Raw genomic sequence first — 18,172 nt, 5'->3', positions numbered from 1 at the left:
TTTGACGGTTAGTTGGAAATGAGCAATTAACAGAGAACGTACGCGGTTTCACTCGAGTCAGACATAATTAGGATCCAACCGGTAGCCGCGCGGCGAAGGTTATTATACAGTAAATAAACTAACGATGGAATTGGTAAGCCTTGAAGTCGAAATATTCGAATGTCACATCTGTATATAATTTCGTTTTTATTCCGACAGAAGTCTTGGGCGGGACGAGCGGTAAGATATCCAAGGCGAAGCGCAGTGTAGAAATAATTTATATATGGTCTCAGCCCAAAATTCATTCGCTGCCAGTCATGTAAAATGCGTGAGTGATGGGCATAAAGTCGAACCTCACTGCAGCTGACGTGCTTCGAGTTGTTTGAAATTTTATACTTCCCGTATTATATGTATAGATACAATAATAATGACATCAACAATAACATCAATAACAGTAATAATAATAGCAGATATAGAAAAGAAAAAGGGAATATAAACCGAGATTTCAAACACTGTATGCAGGACCTCCACATTGGACAATAGAAACACGAGGCTGAACCTAGCAGCTAGAATTAGCAACCAAAAGTTCTAAAAATCATTCGAATTATAAGGTAATGAAATCCAAAAATCAAAGTTTTGTGAAATACCTTGAACCCGTAATACTTTTATAAAATTATGAGGGTAAAATTGAACAGCATTTTTCTATTTTCAAAAAGTTTAACATGTTTGGCTGCTAACTTCAGCTTCATGATATAAACCCACATCGTCGCGTGTGTTAAGTCAATGCACGATCAGGAAGGTTGATATGTATACCAACGCCGACTTGACTATCATATAGATATCGTGTGTATGTATATTATACGTATATACGTACACATGGAGCATACATTTTTGGATCTCGATATCGTTTGCTAAATTGTTATAACGGCTTTATAGGTTGTACGTTCGTACCGTTTATATGTTTAACCTTTATACCTTATGTATACTGTGCGTTTCAAGCTTATCGAAATAGAATTACCCACTCAAGAGACACGTTGAAATGGTGTATCGTATTTTTCATTTTTCGTGAGTACCTATGATACGTAAGAGGAGTGAGCGAGTCTCTCTTTTTCTCTCTTTTCCTTCGCCTTACTTTTATCCGACAATATTACACACTTCTATATGAAACATGGATAGCTATTATAAGGCAATCCGATAATTTTCCGAAAAAATCTAAAGCGACAGTATTCCCGACGAAATTACAAATGCAAAATCATTGTGAACATCATTCTGAACAATCTCAACAGCTTTCCACTATCAAGTATAAAAACAACAAAATATTCCAGACATATCTCAACAGAAAATAACGACGATACGCTGCGAATCAGTTATCCTAATACAAAACGTAACTTTTGTTCAAAATTTGCGTGCAAACTTATGAATACCTACTTTCAAATTACTGTGCAATCGATACAACGACTGCAGAAAAAAATATCAAAACCATAATAATTTTTTATATCCCTATTGTTACGGCAAAGCTATTCCGAAGGAGTTCTTGTTCTTTTTTTTTTTTTTTTAAGAACATTCACACATCGGTGTGTATAATAGAGCAGAAAATTCGTAGATCGTCGTCGAAATGAAATCGACATATATACATAGCTTATATCCATGTGTACCCGGTTATTTGGCAGCAGGGAGAAAGTTATCAAAGTGATATATTTAAGGTAGTCAACCGCGACGTATTTGCGTAGCTCAAGCCTGGCGGTACCTGGATGCCTAACCAATGCTTGGGGGTAAATATTGCAACTCGATTCACCTTATAGTTTAGAAACACGTTGGCCAGGACTAATTAGCGACATGCAAGTTGTACAGAAACGACGAAGAAGAAACTAGCGACTATTAAATGAGAAATTAAACGTTTGGATAGTTAAAATACTTATACGACAGCTATTAACAGTATAACGGCGCTCGAATAACAACGATACTATACTTGACGAATAATCGCTCTTTTGTAAAATCGTCTTCAAGTTTTTTTTTTTTTTTTTTTTTAATTTTTAAAATTTTTTTATGATCGTCAAATTAATGTTTACCCAGATGTAATAAAAGGAGAGGAGCGGTGCGGTAAAAAGATGTAACAGTATTTTATCACGCTTTGAAATTAATACGCGCAATCATTATGTAGCTCTATATACTATAGCAGGTTCGATCGATTATTTTCACACGATGAGAGTAAGCCAAATTAGTTTTAGGCTCGGTAATAAGTACGGTTTTATGACAAAGGTAAATTTAATAGCGACTCATACAGTCTATCGCGTACTAGAAATGAATCTTTTCATATCTAATGTAAGTAAAGAGATATTATACATATATGTATATATATATATACGATAAAGTAATATAAATACGCACGTAAAACTGCGTAAAATCAAGTAATAAAATTCATAATGAATTTTACAGTGTGAGCGAATAACAAAATTTTTAATCAGATTGCCTTGCTGGAGATCAGACAGAGTGAAATAAAATTCAGGATGAAGTCAGTCGTGAAATGACATACCTATTATGAGATCGCTTATAAAATCATGAGGAATCAATAAGAAAAAACTTGTAATCTGCACTTAGACATCCCATTGTTGGTACAGACACAGTAGACTAGTTGTCCCGAGGAATCAAAGTCTAATCATCTTGACTATACGGTGTTCAATTATTTTTGTTATTCAACGAAACCGAAAAATGTAGTTCTGGGTAGAAAATGACTACGAGTTACGTATCTGTGACCAAAAAATTTGTTACGTTTTACAATTTCTTTCGATTATACGATCCTTTGTACCGTCTTTTAAGGTAACTTTATAATTACGATAATTTGACGCTGGTCGTGGAACAATAAATTCACGTTACGGCCATGTTTAAATGAAAAAATGTAGAAAACTAATCACACTGATTCAATGATCTTTAATGTGCCCAATATTCTGAAATTTTCTACGTAAACTAAGCATAAGCAGTGAAGCTTTTCCCAATAAAGCCTGGTTGAAGAAAATGAGAAGATCGCAGAATGCGAAATAGGAGCCGCGGCGCAAGGAGATGGTGAAATTAGGGATGAGAGTATAAAACTAGTCGTCTGCAGACGAGGAGGGTGCGTGTTCGACAGTGGTTCGGCAGCCATATTCATTTAATACCTAGAGCCACTTCCAGCGCGGGGGCGGCTCCGCCGGGGTGATATCGCGGTACTTATACGGCAGGCACCGTCAAATTGCGACGAGCCCGCAAAATGGCGTGTCACACGGCTGTTAATCCTTCTATGTGTAAACGCGCTCAGAAGAAAATCCCGGCAGTCGAAGTTTAATCCACGCCGGTTATAAGACACCCGAGAATCGTCGGTGTTATTCGACTTGAGAATTGACGATCCCGAAAGCGGAAAACGGGACCGGAAGTCAGCCTGTGTCCTTTTAATGGCAGCCTGACAGAGTCGCTGCAATCGCGCCATTGGCTGCAAGTTTTTTTCGTGTTCGAGGCGTCGCGAGTTCGTTAGTAAAACTACTTTTCCTTTCCTTTCCTTTCCTTTCCTTTCCTTACATTACCTTGGTTTGTTTTTTTCCTTCTTCTTCCTTTGATTGTCTCGTGTTTCGAACCCGTTACTTTCATCGCCCCACGCGACGACACACGGGGCCATTGTGATTCGTGGGCAATGTGAATCGGGGAACCGTTGCACGATATGTGCCACGTCGTGTCAAAGATGAGGCGCGATATTAATTTTCGGTCAAATTTTGTCAGCTATATATAGGGCATTCCATCACATCTGGATCAAGATTCTATACGTCGATAATCTCAGATTGACTTCATAATTTTTTGTATGAAAGTAAATGACGGAAAACACATTCACAATTTTTTCAGAATTTTTCTAACCAGTCTATCTGAAGTATGATTTAGAGAATGCCCCATACACATGCACGAACATAACTGCAGTATACGGCAATAAAGATGTTGGAAATATCTTCAGAGTTTATAAATAATTTTTCAGCTAATTATAAATGTAAAAAGAAATTGAACATCGCTGTAGTGCAAGACTACTTGATTTTCCTAATTAAGCAATTGACGCTTCGATTGAGGCTCGTCATTCGGAAGACATACATTGCAGCCGAAGCAGATAAAGGGATAAAATTTTCATTCACTGTCTGCATAACTCGTTCTGAACAAAACGAAGGGGCAGCAAGAATCAAAGTTTGTTGTTTTCAAAATTGCATTCCAGTATCGTTGTATTTATGAGAGCACATAACTGACGTCGTCGATATCATGGGATGTTCGAAAAACCATGTCTTCCATCATTATTTCAATCGTGTTGTTATTGGGAATACCGTAAATCTCTTTTAGTTTTATTAGAAACTAGAAAATTGATTCTACTCACTCTGCTCCTTCTCCTGCCAGGCCAGAACTCCGCAAAGCAGCGCCAGGGTTTTCCCGCTTCCGGTAGGACTCTCCAATAAACAGTGTTCCGATTTCTTGCATCCTTGAATCAGCTGAAAAGATTAAATGAAATCGATGACAATTGACAGTTTTTCCAATACAATGCGGTACATTCAATGTTCAGCTATATATAGTGTCCAATTGAACGGTTGGAAGGAATAGGAATCACAACATACATTGCGCGTGAAATTGTGAAATTTGGGGATGTTCAAAGGGCCTAAATACAGGCACTAGCGATTGTTACCTTGTTCATAACGGCAATCTGCGACGGATAAGGTTTCACCGGAAACTTGACGTTGACACCGGCGATTTGCAGTTGTTCATGGTGCACCTCCTTGGGGGTGGGAACCTCTTTTCCCTCCAAAGCAATGGTGATGTGCTTGATTATTTTCCTGTGGCATTCGTCCGGAGCATTCGTAGAGGAACTCCCCAAGTCAGGAACAAAGTCGTGAGAAGTTTGCGGAGCAATCGACTGGTCGCCAACACCGGAAGTACCCTTGCTCAATACCGCCTTCGCCGCTTCCATCCTCGTCACTTTGTTCCTTATCGCCTCGTCCCGCTTTTCACGCCAGTTGAAAATCGAGCGTTTTTCCAACGTCGCGGAACTGGATTCGTCAAGCTTTTTGCGTTTTCGCGACTTGCGGGGTTTGCGGGGCTGGCGACCCCTTCGCGAACTCGAACTGGAGCTTGAGCTTTCGCTCTGATCGCTGGGAACGTCGTAGACGTTGGTGTTGTTCACTGATCCCCGTTTTTTGAACTCTTTTCGTTGGAAAACGTCGGCCTCTTCGTCTTCGTTTTCCTCGGTGTTTTCATTATCCTCCTCTTCATTCTCCTCCTCGTTTTCAACCGGTTTTGGTTGCTTGGATTTTTTTTTAAACGCAAGACTGGGGTTCAGGTACTGAGAATTAAAAAAGCTCGGCGGTTCTTCGATCTGCATCTCCGTGTATTGTAGCGATTCATTTTCCTTCCCGTCATCGTCATCGCCGCTCAAATTTAAGATGGAACTCTGCTCGGTCAACAAGTCACTGTCATCATCGTTCGTTATATTTAAGTTAGCCTGTAGGCTGCGTGGATTGAATTTTCCAGCCATCCTGAAACCGAGGTCTTAGTAATTATCGAATCGTTGGATGAAACCGCTTCGTTTTTAACCAATTCTCTGAGAAACCACCAATCGATAAAGATCAAACTCTATACCGAAGGTAGCGAAATCAATACATCCTAAAATATGTAAAAGGGTTTCGTGAGAGACTAGAAAGTTCTAAAGTTCTAGAAACTTCTGAAGAAAGTCGCGTAACAGGTGCTTACACACGACTCGAAAAATTTTAGATCTTTTTTAAATCTGTAAATTTTCTCCAAGAAAAAAACTCCGCAGTACCCACATAAATCACATTCCGGGTTATTTCTTTCCCACCTTCGACTTGTATTCAAATCTGCATTCGTAAGTGCAGCGAAAAGAGTGCATAATATATAACGTATCTCGTGTGGTATCGCAATAACAGTCCTTCACCTGACAACGAGTGACGCTTTAGAATGACAGCAGAAAGCCTTTTCTACATAACTTAGGGTACTTGACTAGAGTAGCATATATAGACGGAAAGCGAAGGTAAGGAAAATGAAAAAAATTATTAAGACGTATAAAAGGACAGTGCAAGACGACGATAATCGAGACGAATGTTTCGGGGTTTCGCGCTGCACATGGCATTTCTCGACACGCTACATCCTCTGCCAGCTGTGTCGTGGGGTCATTTTTCTTTACAATATCGTTGAATGGACTGCACCGCATGCCATATATTTCACTGTGCACTCGCAAGACGACAAGTTCGGATGGAATATAGGTGCATAAAGTAATCGCCATGTTTCTATACCGCAATTCCATTGAATGCAGTTGTCGCATTCACACGTGCTCAATACTACGAAATTCAGGCAGGATACATTTGACACTGAAGCAGGTTGCCATATGTTAATCTGAGGTAATACGGAGTGCAAAAACTATTAGCAAGTAAAAACCGTGGCTTCAACTTGTCGGAAGTTAGTTCAATTCCATTCGGAATTCCCCGAGGAATGGAGGCTCGTTTCGTTGTTCTTCATACGCGGTTAACCATAGCAACTAATTTCATTCCAGTATAGTCACGCAGTGATAGTGAAATCGCGTAATTCTTCTTGCTTGTTTTCCATGTTTTTCTAATATTTATAAATAAATTCAAGCGTTCTTTAACGACTACGAATTCATTATTCTAACAGGTGTTCCGGATTTTTTAAATTACATTTCACAAGAATTTTCTAAAGTACAACGTCGTCTGCACTTTTTGAAATTCAAACAACTTGTGGGGATGAAACAAAATATCAATATCACCGATATTAGATTGCACTTGTCGAATATAATGTTAATATAGATATTAACGAGTTTTGAGACTAATATTGACAGTATTACTTTAATTTTCAAACATCTGGAGAGTGATCTAGATTTGATATAGACAAATATTGTTCGTCTCTATCAATGTGTAAATACTACGAGTCCTTGACCCAGCACCGCAGTTGAATTCATCTCACAATAAAATTGTAATTAAAAAGTAGGAGTGCTCATAGATATTATATCAAGATTATAGTCTTCCTGGATAAAAAGCCTTTTCAATGGTATTCTATGATTTGAAAATAATTCTCATTAGTCAATCCAATTCTCAATTATTTTTTTAACGCCATTGAAGTTTCTAACGTAAATGGCACAATGCGTTTTTAGGAAAAATTATTATTCCGCCAGAAAAGTATAATCTGTAATAAAGAATCACATACTTCTATTTTGAAACTGCACCTCCTGAATTAGTTACTCTACAATTGCGAAATATTAAATAAATATTATAATCTGAATATGTATATTCTTTCAATTGAACCTTACTAACTCCAATTACCGGAAATTGACCATAACGTAACACCTAATCATTCATAATTTGTGAAGAAACTTTTAAAAACGTCGTTTAAGCCGCCAAATAGATATGTTCTCTTCAATTCCAGCTTAAAATGAAATTTGTAAAATAAGTAAGAGAAGTGAATTATTAATTGTCAAACGGCATTGTCATGTACTGTAAATATTAATATTTTTCTTAATAATTGAGGTATAACTTGTTGCGTGTTATTTTATTTAATACATGCATCATTTTTCTTCCCAAGAAACTGCCGTTCTTTATATTATATTTTGTTGCTGCACCGAGAGAAATTCCTGGTCATGGTTACTAGAATTTAACTGATTTTATTTTTCATCTTAACGAAAATATATAATTCTTGGTACAAAACGAAAATGAGTTTTATAGCTGTAACTGAAAATCATGTACGAGTTACATTATTAAATATATATTGCAAGCACTGCAATTAATAACATGCTGTATATTCGGGCAATTAATATCAATCGAAACGCTCATATCTCTCTGGAAAGTGTAGCGTATTCCTCGAGTTTTTTTTTTTTACGACTCACCAGCCACGACTCTTCAGTTTTTAAATGATTCATGTTCAATTCTACGCTTAACAAATACTATCGGTGATATGTGCATGGACACAAGTAAACATTCTTAGTTTTTACTAGAATCTAGTTAAGATCTTTGTCAAATTACAGGTTCGGAGCTGGTTATTTTAAACGATGATTTTACAATTCTAACATAATCCATTCGAATCAGAGAAAATCGTTATTTTTTTTTTTTTTTTTTTGAAATATTGGGAAAAGTGTAAGATCCATGCGACCAGAAATATTCAACACATGACTGACATTGAGTGCAGTATATCGAATACAAAAATTGAAAACACAGGCTCAAATCCATTCAAAATGCTGAATTCAAAACAGCAAATATACATTCGAATCAACGATTTCAACCGTAACTCCGCCCTCGTTCAAAAATGTTCCCCAAATGCACCGTTCTACCATGAGAGAGCCCATAGGTGATCGTACGATGCTCACACCACTGATCAGGTGCATAGTAGAGATCAATGGCACACACACAGCGAAGCAAAATAAAGCTGCGCATGCGTATTCCTGACTCGGCACGAACGATGCATCTCGATGCCGTTGCCTGATGCACGTGGGTAAGGCCATTCGCTTGGCACAAACGAGAGAAGTCGAGTGGCACGGCCGAACCAGGCTGATAAAGCCAGCGACAAGGCACGGGGGGGGGGGGGGGGGGGGGTGCAGTGGAAACAATATCCACCGATTAGATAAGGTTAGCGATATGAGGAGCGAAGCTAACCTCAATCGTCAAGATTTAGCGAATACTTACGGTGAAGGAGGTTCGACACGCTGGCTTACGAAGGTGAGGAATGCTGAGTAGGCACAGATGATGATGAGTATCGCTGCCAGAGCGATGAGCATGCCTCGGAGTTGACCTATCCGTCAGTTTTTCGGCGAACGCCGAAGGCCAACATTGAGGTTAGAGGACACGGATAGGCGGCTTTTGGTGGCTTGGCGCAGCCGGCTTTCGCCCGGCTCTCGACGCTTCGACCTTCGATTACCGTTCGGGAGAATCGATTCCTCGAGACACGGCGCGAATCCACGGAAAGATTCGAATTTCGAACGCCAAGAAGCGGACACAAGATGGCAACACAGGCACGCGGAAAAAATGTTATTTGTCCGGCGGACTAGACGATTGTATTTGGGTGTTTTTGAACGTGATGGATCCGGATCTGGTTTCAGAATTGCTCCATGACACCCAGGTTTTGAGACATATATGGGGTATTCCACTCTAATTTGCATATCGAAAAATCTTGCAATGATCGAGATTGAGGAAGAAATGTTTCACGCAGGATTATAGTAAAAATATGGGGTGATGGAGCAATTCTGACACCGGATTTGGATTAAGCATTCGCGATAATATGTCGGCATAATAGATAAACAATATATCACACGTACCGACGTGGTCTAGTCCCCCGGACAAGTGTTTTTCATGGTTTTTTTTTTGTGTTATTACCCCCATTCATGACTCAAAGTCTGGGGGTGATTGAATAATTTCTAAGAACCAATTAAAGCTATTGATAAGCTTTGAATTAATCCTAAGACATGCCTTGATAGATTACGAATCTGATCGTATTCATCGTTAAGTTGAAGCTCAGAATTTTTATGTGATAAAAATAAACGAATCGATTATGAGCTTGTATAAAGTTTGTAAACAATGCAAATGAGATTTGTATCTAGCCAGTTGAAAAAAGCAGACTTATCGATATAATGTATTATTTATTTATTGATTTATTTTGTGATTTGAGAAACAATTCTCGAAAATAATAGGCATCACTGGATCCTGATATTCCATCGAATAATTAAGATGCTCTGGTGGTATGGAAGTTTTTTCGATGATTAACGTGATCTGAGCACATCAAAATATCGATTTCTTATGCCAGAAAATATGTTTCACGATAACGCTAATGAATTCATATAGCCTTCAATCATTTACTCAAGTTTAAATTGAAAATCGATTTTTCATTCAATGTTCTTGAGGTAGTATTACGCTTAATGACATTGTTAATTGCGAGTCATGTCACAATATTAGTCTCATTTTTTTGAACTAAGACTTGTTGCAAACTAATTCGTACAATATTGCAACGTCAATCCCATTTTTGTGTGCAATAATGTTTTTGAATCGGCTAAAAATATACAGATACATGTTGCTTCTGAACTCTGCGTAATAGCAAAATAAGATCGTACTGAAGCTTTAGTTGTTAATAACAATTCACCTACATTTCTTTCATTTCAGAGTACAGATATTTCATTCCAAAATTTTGTTAATATAAAAAAAAATCTAACTTCTAAGTAAAAACACATTCACTATTTTAAAATTGAAGTTTTTCCGAACATTAGAAAAATTATCTTTTTCTTTATTACGTCGAAATCCAAAGGAGCAAAATTTCATAACCTGAAATGTTCTAAACTAGGGGTTGTAGAAATCTCTAGTAATATATTAGCGAGAAGAATAACCATTCGGATGACAAGAAATTGTGTTTCCAAAGGGTTTTGCCAATAATCAATCAATTGATGAATTTTTCCGTTTTACGTCTTTACTGGAATATTACCGAAGCATGTAGGTATGTAATATTCATATGTAATATGAATATCATAATAGAGATCCCTTTCTATATAATTCAGTGTAATTCGAAGTTCCTCCACGAAGTTCTCGATGCGTTTGATACTGTACGGTGAGACTTTGTATTCAAGGGGCAAAACAATCTTTAAATTTAGGTAACGGGGCGTAAGTTATGTATATCCTTCTATAGATATATACGCGTATGTACATCTATCGCCATGGATTACAGTACGAACTATAGACTGCGGGCCAGGCGTTCTATCCCATAAAATGTATCCAGTCAACGATTGTGTTTAGGGTATAATACGGGGTTCGGTTTCATTATTGTGAAATGCGTCAAATTGCTCGTGTTACACCCTCCCAGAAGAAAGTGCTCGATTATAAATCACACGCACCGAGTTTATGGTCCACATGATTCAGTTTGTCAAATTATTCTTTTCTCCTGTTCAACGGCTTACCATCCGGCCACCCAATTCTCACTTCATCCCTCCCTGACCAATCATCGTCCAAATATAATACCGACAATTTCAGTACGTGATTCGTTAATCAACTGTCAACACTTTTAAAGAAAGGAATATATATGCTTTCAATCTACGGAAATATAGGGACACAATCAGGCAATCAGATTTCATAGGGGCTTATGGTCTCCTGAACCGACCTCAAGAGGGGCAACTTTCTTGTCCGTCATCTTCGTTTGACAATAATTTATGTTACATTGCAATTTAGACGCGAATTAATGGCAATTGATGTGGTTTGGTTTTCTTGATTCGAAAATATTTTTGCCGATATAAATATATAAAGGAGAATTCGTACAGCGGAGCACCCTAGAAAAAAGAAATTTCTATACATGTATGTACCGTAAATTTGGAATCGCCACGGTGGGCAGGACGGACATCCCTCTTATCTTAACCACACATACGGAATATGAAATATAAATAAAACATATTCTTACTCCAGCGTGCAATAAAAATGTGGGGAGATAAAGGGAGTGCGCGACGCATACGAAATTCTCTTCCAGCTCTCCCCGCGGTTTTAGGTTCAGGACACGAAGGTCCTGCAGGAACGTCCGGAGAAACGAGAGCCCGTCTCTCTTCCCCGTCAGTGATTGCCGGCCCCCGGTCAGAAGGCGGCCACCAACAGAAATATTTTTATTTCCGGGGGGTTACGCTTTATATTTACGGCCGCACAACAATAGCCCCGATTTCTCATGCTTTCGTTTCGCGGGGTTTTCCAGGAGGTATTTTCATAATATCAGCGATTTGTCATTCCCCGCTTATAGAACCGGACCACTGCGACTGATGAAATCGGACATTTCGGGGTGACCTTTTGCTCCATCCTTCTCTACGCTCCTTCAACTACCTACAGAATAACGAATAAGAAGAAGAAGGTAAAGAAAAAAATTCCCAAAAAGAGTTTCTCCGCGAGGTCTACCGCAGCTTTATGATTGATGCGCCGCCAGATGCAGCGTCACCTGGACCATGCACTTCGTACTTTGTTACATAATCCCGATAGCCGGTACCGAACTGATTCCAGCTCATTTGACTGGATCCAACTCAACATCGCGGACCGCTACAGAGTTATCAAACCGAATTACTTCCGCTTCGAAGGCGCGATTCAACCTCATTTTCATTCCTTGTAAAAAATGATCGTTAGCTACCACCGTCGTGCCGCCTTGTCACGGCGATAAGGAACTCGTAGAGTAGCTACTAGCTTAGGTTGATGCTATTTTCATCATAAGAATTACAGGGGCACCCGTAGTATCAGGTAATCAGAACCACGCGCAAATTATGTTTTTTTAAACAGTGGGCTGAAGCTCGACTTATCCACTGAATAGCTTTTTTCCACGAACACTTTTTACCCACTTTCTTGCAATTTTCTCAAGTTTCTCGTTCAAAACGTTCACATTTTTCACTGTTCATTGTTCGCATTAAATTTGTTTTGATCAAATCCAAAAATGAATTCCACCCGTGCGTCAGTACGTTTTTTTCTGGAAAACCGTTGCCTGCTGCGAATCGAAATATGACTAATCGTCGACCATACGCTCACATCACGTGAAGGCCATAAAGCCTATCGTCTAATTTCCGCGCGCGCGGATGCACTTAATTAAGAGCTATCTGCGCGCCATCCGTTTATCCACGGAGCTCGAAAAATAATTGTCTCACTGGGGAACATCGACATCCATTGACTCCGTGATAAGATAAGATGAGGGTTGACTCCGCTGTATATACGTACACCCTGCAGATAGACGATCTAAGCAATACGACACCGCGGTCAGACGAGTGCGTGTGCCAGACGCGCCCCGACGGACACGTTGAACCGTATGCGAATCCAACAGAGTGCTCGAAGCTGGAGGGTGGCTTGAATTAATCGCACCGATGTCCGCGAGACTCTTGCGAGAAGTAAAACAAAACTATCATGCTGGCTGGGGATAAGACGCGGCCGAGAACTCCTCGGTCGTGAAAACTTCCTCGGTGGTTTTCTATTGTCCACCTTCGTCTGTCACGTCATATGGTGCATGCTGATGTAAATTTCTTCTTCAACGGGTGATAAGCAGTTCTGATTCTAGATTGGGGATGAGGTGAACGTTCACTGCAGGGGATGATAACAAAGATTGCGAGAAGCTGAACTCTCCTCAGAGGCAGTCTTATAGGGTCTTACCTTGGACAATAACTTCGCGGCGAGTGGGCAAAAGTGGTAGTGGATGTAGAAGGACATCGATCAGATGTGATCACGCTGGAATTAGCCGTCCCTCGCAGGAGCCGGGATCGGCCTTCCACCCCCTCGGTCTGCAGTCCCTTTTTCATTCAACCCCGGAAAAAAGGCCGTCGGACAAACAAAGAATCGAAGTCGTTGGGACGACTACCCCTATGCTTCGTTGAAACCTGTATATGCAGGACAGGGTGGTTGGACTGTTTAGACCTAGGTTGAAAATTGTCGGTCCATTTCTTTTTTCTCCTTTTTCTTCTACCTTTTCTAGATTTGCTTCGAGATTACTTTTTCGAAGATTTTAACCGGATCTCATAATATTTTAAGCCTACGTTGCAAGTGGTTTCAAAAATGTAAATTCTGACTAATATCTGTGAGGTCATTGTTGACCCAGTAGTTCAATATCATCCCTTTCCTATTGTCGCCAAGTGTGATCAAACTAGCTAAAAAAAAAAATTATATCAATTTTGTTTTGTACAAATGGGCAAAATTTTATATTCGTCCGTATTAGATGTATCAGATCGAGTGATATGAGAAAATATATTGAATGAAAAGGGGGCGATAAAACCATTTGAAATTTCACAAGAATTCAAAATTTTAGCACATTTTGAATAATCAATCATTTTTGTAACTGTACAATAATTTTTATCAAGAGATTCGGATCTTTTTACGAGTGGAAGACACCGTCACAACGTTAGTTCGAGTGTAAAAAAAAAGAAACTGATAAGAATCAAGGACATGCAGGAAATCTTAAGCGGTGACTTTCCCTTTTTTGCAAATTGGGACAAGAAGAAATCCCAATAGTTACCGAAATTCAAAATGGAAATGAACCGGTCGTTTCCGCGTAATACGAGCTCGTGGGCGGATTGATCGATGAGTAATAGCTGCGGGTGAATATTTCATCAGGTTTTGGCTAAACCTCGTGAAAGCATGTAAGCTGAGTCGCCTCGGCGATGAAATTGACTGGCTCGGATCTCGCAATATCCCCGTAAAACAGTGTCGTGGTGGATAAATAGGGCGACAACTCAGGGATATGGGATTTAATGACAAAAAGCTCTCGGTTCTCCGGGTAGCAGGGCTGGGAAGGGTCCCCGGTCGCGAGGAGAACGACGGAGACCTCCCGCTGGGTAATAAGTTTAGCTTCCTCGGGGAGGATCATAAACCAGGGGCCCACGATTTTCGCGCAGCGTGATACTGTGTTCGTAGTCCTCTGTCCTCTGCCGCCGGCGCGTTGCCATAGTTCACCCGTTTCGGTGCTCACTATCCACAAATTGAAGATGTTCTACCATCCGTTCGTGTCGTTATGGTATCACCTTACTGATTTATTGTACCGATGCTACCGCGCGATATACCCGCGCATGAACACACTTGTGCGAGCCCCGAAACCTCAAAGAAAAACGACTCGGTCCTCGTATTAATTAGTAATAACTAATTCTATATCTCACGACGAAATCCCGCATTAGACAAGATTATATAGGCGTCACGACGCGGCACGAAACTATTAATACTAACGTCTTAAACGCTTGATAACGTCTCGCTCGCCCATTTTTCAACATGGTAGCTGCTATGAATAGCGGAATACCTGCTAAGACATTAGCCTCGTATGAGCAACTCCTTTTTTCTTTCTCAAACGTCTAATGAATCAACACAACCAAGCTTTTAAAGCTTTGTTTTTAATAGACAAACATCGAGGTAAGATGGCAACAAATTTTGCTTACAGGTTACTATTTACATGCGGTTAAACACTCATTGTCAGCTGCACTCACTGTGAATCATGATCGATTTGCAGTGATTGGCAAGAGTGTGAATTGTGTGAATACTGTGTTGGCAAGATTGAGCATCTCCTCAAACCGGAAACCTTTTCACAAATGTTTCAAACGCAATTTCACCCAGCAGACGGAGTGAACTTCCGGAGAGAAATATGCGCGTAGCCTTGGTGTACCCTGAATGCAGGGGTGAAAGAGGAAGCGGACAATGTGGCCCTTCGTGGAAGTTATTAGGGTGTGATTTCATTTCCGAATTTGTCGCGAAACCGCCGTGACCCCCTGCGCCCGGGTTGTTTCCTGGCAGGTTAAATGGCCGGTGCAAAAAAGTCATAAAATAAGTTATAATTTGGCGCACACGGCGTCGAACGGCGTCGGTCGGCGTCGAGCGGTGCTCAATGTCCCGTATGATCACTGCATCTCACTTCGCTGAACTTCGCCCTCGACTTCGTCCTTCTACACCCCCGTGGCGACCCTCTTCCAGGGTGGAATTAGGATGGCCAGCACCATCGGCTTCTTCCAAACTACGCGAGGTCGTCCTCCAGACGGTAAAACGTTCTACGCTGCATCGTCTGCTACTGCAGAAAATACACAACCATCGTAACTAAATTAATTAGAAACAACAATAAAGACGTGGAAATACCTACATTCGAGGGTAGTCTTGGAATTACGTCATCTTGTTGGGTGTTCTTTTTTAATCTAGCTGAAAATTGACACATCTTACTTACTTAACTCGACACAACATCGTCTTCCATTCGAAGAAGTTGCTCACTTTCTTCCGGAAGACCACGGAATTGAAGGTCTGGATGCTTTGTCAAGAGTCCAGTGACTGTTTTAAACTCGTAAACCAGCTGGTTACTGGTGATATCGAGCTCATTATGACCATGCAGCTACCCTCTACACTGACACTAACAATGAATATGGAACTGGCGAAGCAAAAAACGAAGTGTTTTAAACTGTCAAAGAAGTAGGGCTAACAGGCCGTTCATTATCACTTGAACAAGAACCAGAATACAAGCAACAGCACAAGCCTTCCGGAGTTAAAAGTTTGAGAAACGGTTGCGGATCAACGGCTCCGATCGGAAGTCAGAGAGGGAAACCGGGATATGCAAACGTGTCTAACCATCGGAACCAATATATTTCATCGAATCCCATTAACGACAGTAGGAGTGAGTACCGAGAACCCGTGTGAAGTGCGTCAGCTCGAGGAAAGGACGCCCCGTCAATTGGTGCAGGGTTCTACAAGTTGCACACGTCGTGCTCATGCAGGGAATAAATGTCATCGGAAGAAAAATGTCACACGAGGGTTGTCTGTCTGGTACAAACGAATGTCAGTGCAGCGTTACCTTCCATGATCCACAGGTTAAAGGTCAGCAGTCTTGTCGCAGGGAGAGAAGAAAGAACCAACGGCTGGTGTCACCGTCAGGAATCGTTACACGTTACTACGTGATAGAAATGAAAAGTTTAAGGTTAAAGACTAAGGCAGTTTTTCCTTGATCAGAGAGAGCAGTCAGGTAGACCGACTCGCCGTGTCGCCGGCATGCTGCTGCAGGCGGCTCCGCACTCACGAATGTCAAAGTGGTTTATAGGTGGTAATGGAGACCTATAAACGCCGGAAAGAAGTAATAATTTGTAAGGGCATCCCGTTCTTCACGCTGGACGACCACATATGTCGTTACGTCTGACTCAACCGCGTGGTTCAAAACGGGGAACCAAATCGGCGGCGCGTCTACGGCATCGTTCATCGGAACGATACCGGCCACGTCGAAACGGAACACCAGGGACATAAATAACGAGTCCGGCTCTGCAAGTTGGCCACCGTGCAACGCAGCCAGGCATCTGTAACACCGTGTAGGTACCTACATCCACTGTGCAGTGACGACACACTCGGAATTGTTCTTCAGCACTGCCGGAGCTCTATACGCTACTAGTTCAGGGTATCCAGTTACAATTGACATATGGAACGGCTTCTCTATTGTGTCTTCCCTACTGCATGCAAGCCGCTCGATTTTACCTCACCGTTAGACGCGTATGCCAATCGACGTTTACAGGGGTCATCATTGACGGCTCGATTTCCTTTACAAATTACTTGCCGATCCTTGTTATTCTTGCTATATATACCTCCTTCGTTGTGACAATTTAAACCGGATTATATGCTAGATTATCGCGAAAATCGGCTCGTTAGGTTCATCCAATTAATACAACGATCGTTAAATTTATATTTGGGTTAGGATTACCTTAAATTTGAAGGCGGAGGTTAATTACTTTACCGATTTAGCGCGGATGCGGTTCCATGAATTTTAAACTCCAAAACACATTGCTATGATTCTATGGACTTTTGGGATGTTGGAACAACTTATTGTTAGAACGATTTGTTACGTTTTAACGCATACTAATCGATCTGCATAAGTGATATCAAAACTGTTTCAACAAGAATGACGTATACAGTACAGATCTGAGACTACCGATTTTAAAAAAATTCAAAATACTTGATCCGCGAGCTCAACAGACAAACTAACGGACAAGCTCCTCAACCAAACCTAAGATGCTGCGATCAGGGACATTTCGATCAGGGCAATAACGATCCGAATGTAGCTACAGCATGCTGATTGGAATTGGTAGGTACGTACTACGAGTGCACGCGTAACGCGTATAGAATTCCCGAAGGCAATAAATCTTTGCTAGGTCGAGGGTGTGGTCAAACACACGAGGAGCTGGACTGCGTGGTGGCGCTGGTCTCACCCCAGTGACCCCCGTCACGACCCCCATGGTCGATCCATAAGACTCCTCATCCCCTCGGCGTCCTTGACGGCGCGCTGGACGCAGCAGGACAAACGACTACTGGTCAAACACGAGTAAGCCACACACATACTCACGACTTACTCACATGTGGGACGCGATACGTCGACGCCTGCATCGCTGCTGCCATGCGCCGGCGATGTTGCACCCCGGCAGTTTCCTTGAATGGGGAAAAACTAATCCGCTGATTTATTTGTGAGAATAATCGTTCGAGCAGAAAGGGGTCGGATGTGTCGGTGAACCAAACGGTCAGATGACTGGTTGTTAAAATTGGAGTAATTGAATACGAGTTCCTTAAGTAGCTTATGGTGGAAGAAGGCTTCCTAATCTGGGGCGGTGACATACCTGGGCCCTATTGTCAATTAGTGTAACTTCACGTCAACTCGGTGTTAATTGGCTAACCGTGTGGACAGCGGCTGTCGAATTGAACAGTTA

The 18,172-nt window shown here is 40.9% G+C and overlaps 1 protein-coding gene across 1 annotated transcript in view; it reads right to left on the bottom strand.

The window, feature by feature from the left end:
- Positions 1-8,840, bottom strand: part of LOC124406990 (Fanconi anemia group J protein homolog) — a 68,856-nt gene extending 60,016 nt beyond the window's left edge. Inside the window, exons 1-3 of the mRNA XM_046882746.1 lie at positions 8,676-8,840; positions 4,661-5,507; positions 4,358-4,469 (exon numbers count right to left, since the gene is read on the bottom strand). Of these exons, the coding sequence (XP_046738702.1) occupies positions 4,358-4,469; positions 4,661-5,507; positions 8,676-8,767 (1,051 nt within the window). The 5' untranslated portion in view covers positions 8,768-8,840. The remainder of the gene's footprint in view (positions 1-4,357; positions 4,470-4,660; positions 5,508-8,675) is intronic.
- Positions 8,841-18,172: the final 9,332 nt, after the last annotated feature.

Source organism: Diprion similis, chromosome 6 (assembly GCF_021155765.1).
Source record: "Diprion similis isolate iyDipSimi1 chromosome 6, iyDipSimi1.1, whole genome shotgun sequence".
In the NCBI taxonomy this organism is placed as follows: domain Eukaryota; kingdom Metazoa; phylum Arthropoda; class Insecta; order Hymenoptera; family Diprionidae; genus Diprion; species Diprion similis.
This window is presented reverse-complemented; position numbering and strand designations above follow the sequence as displayed.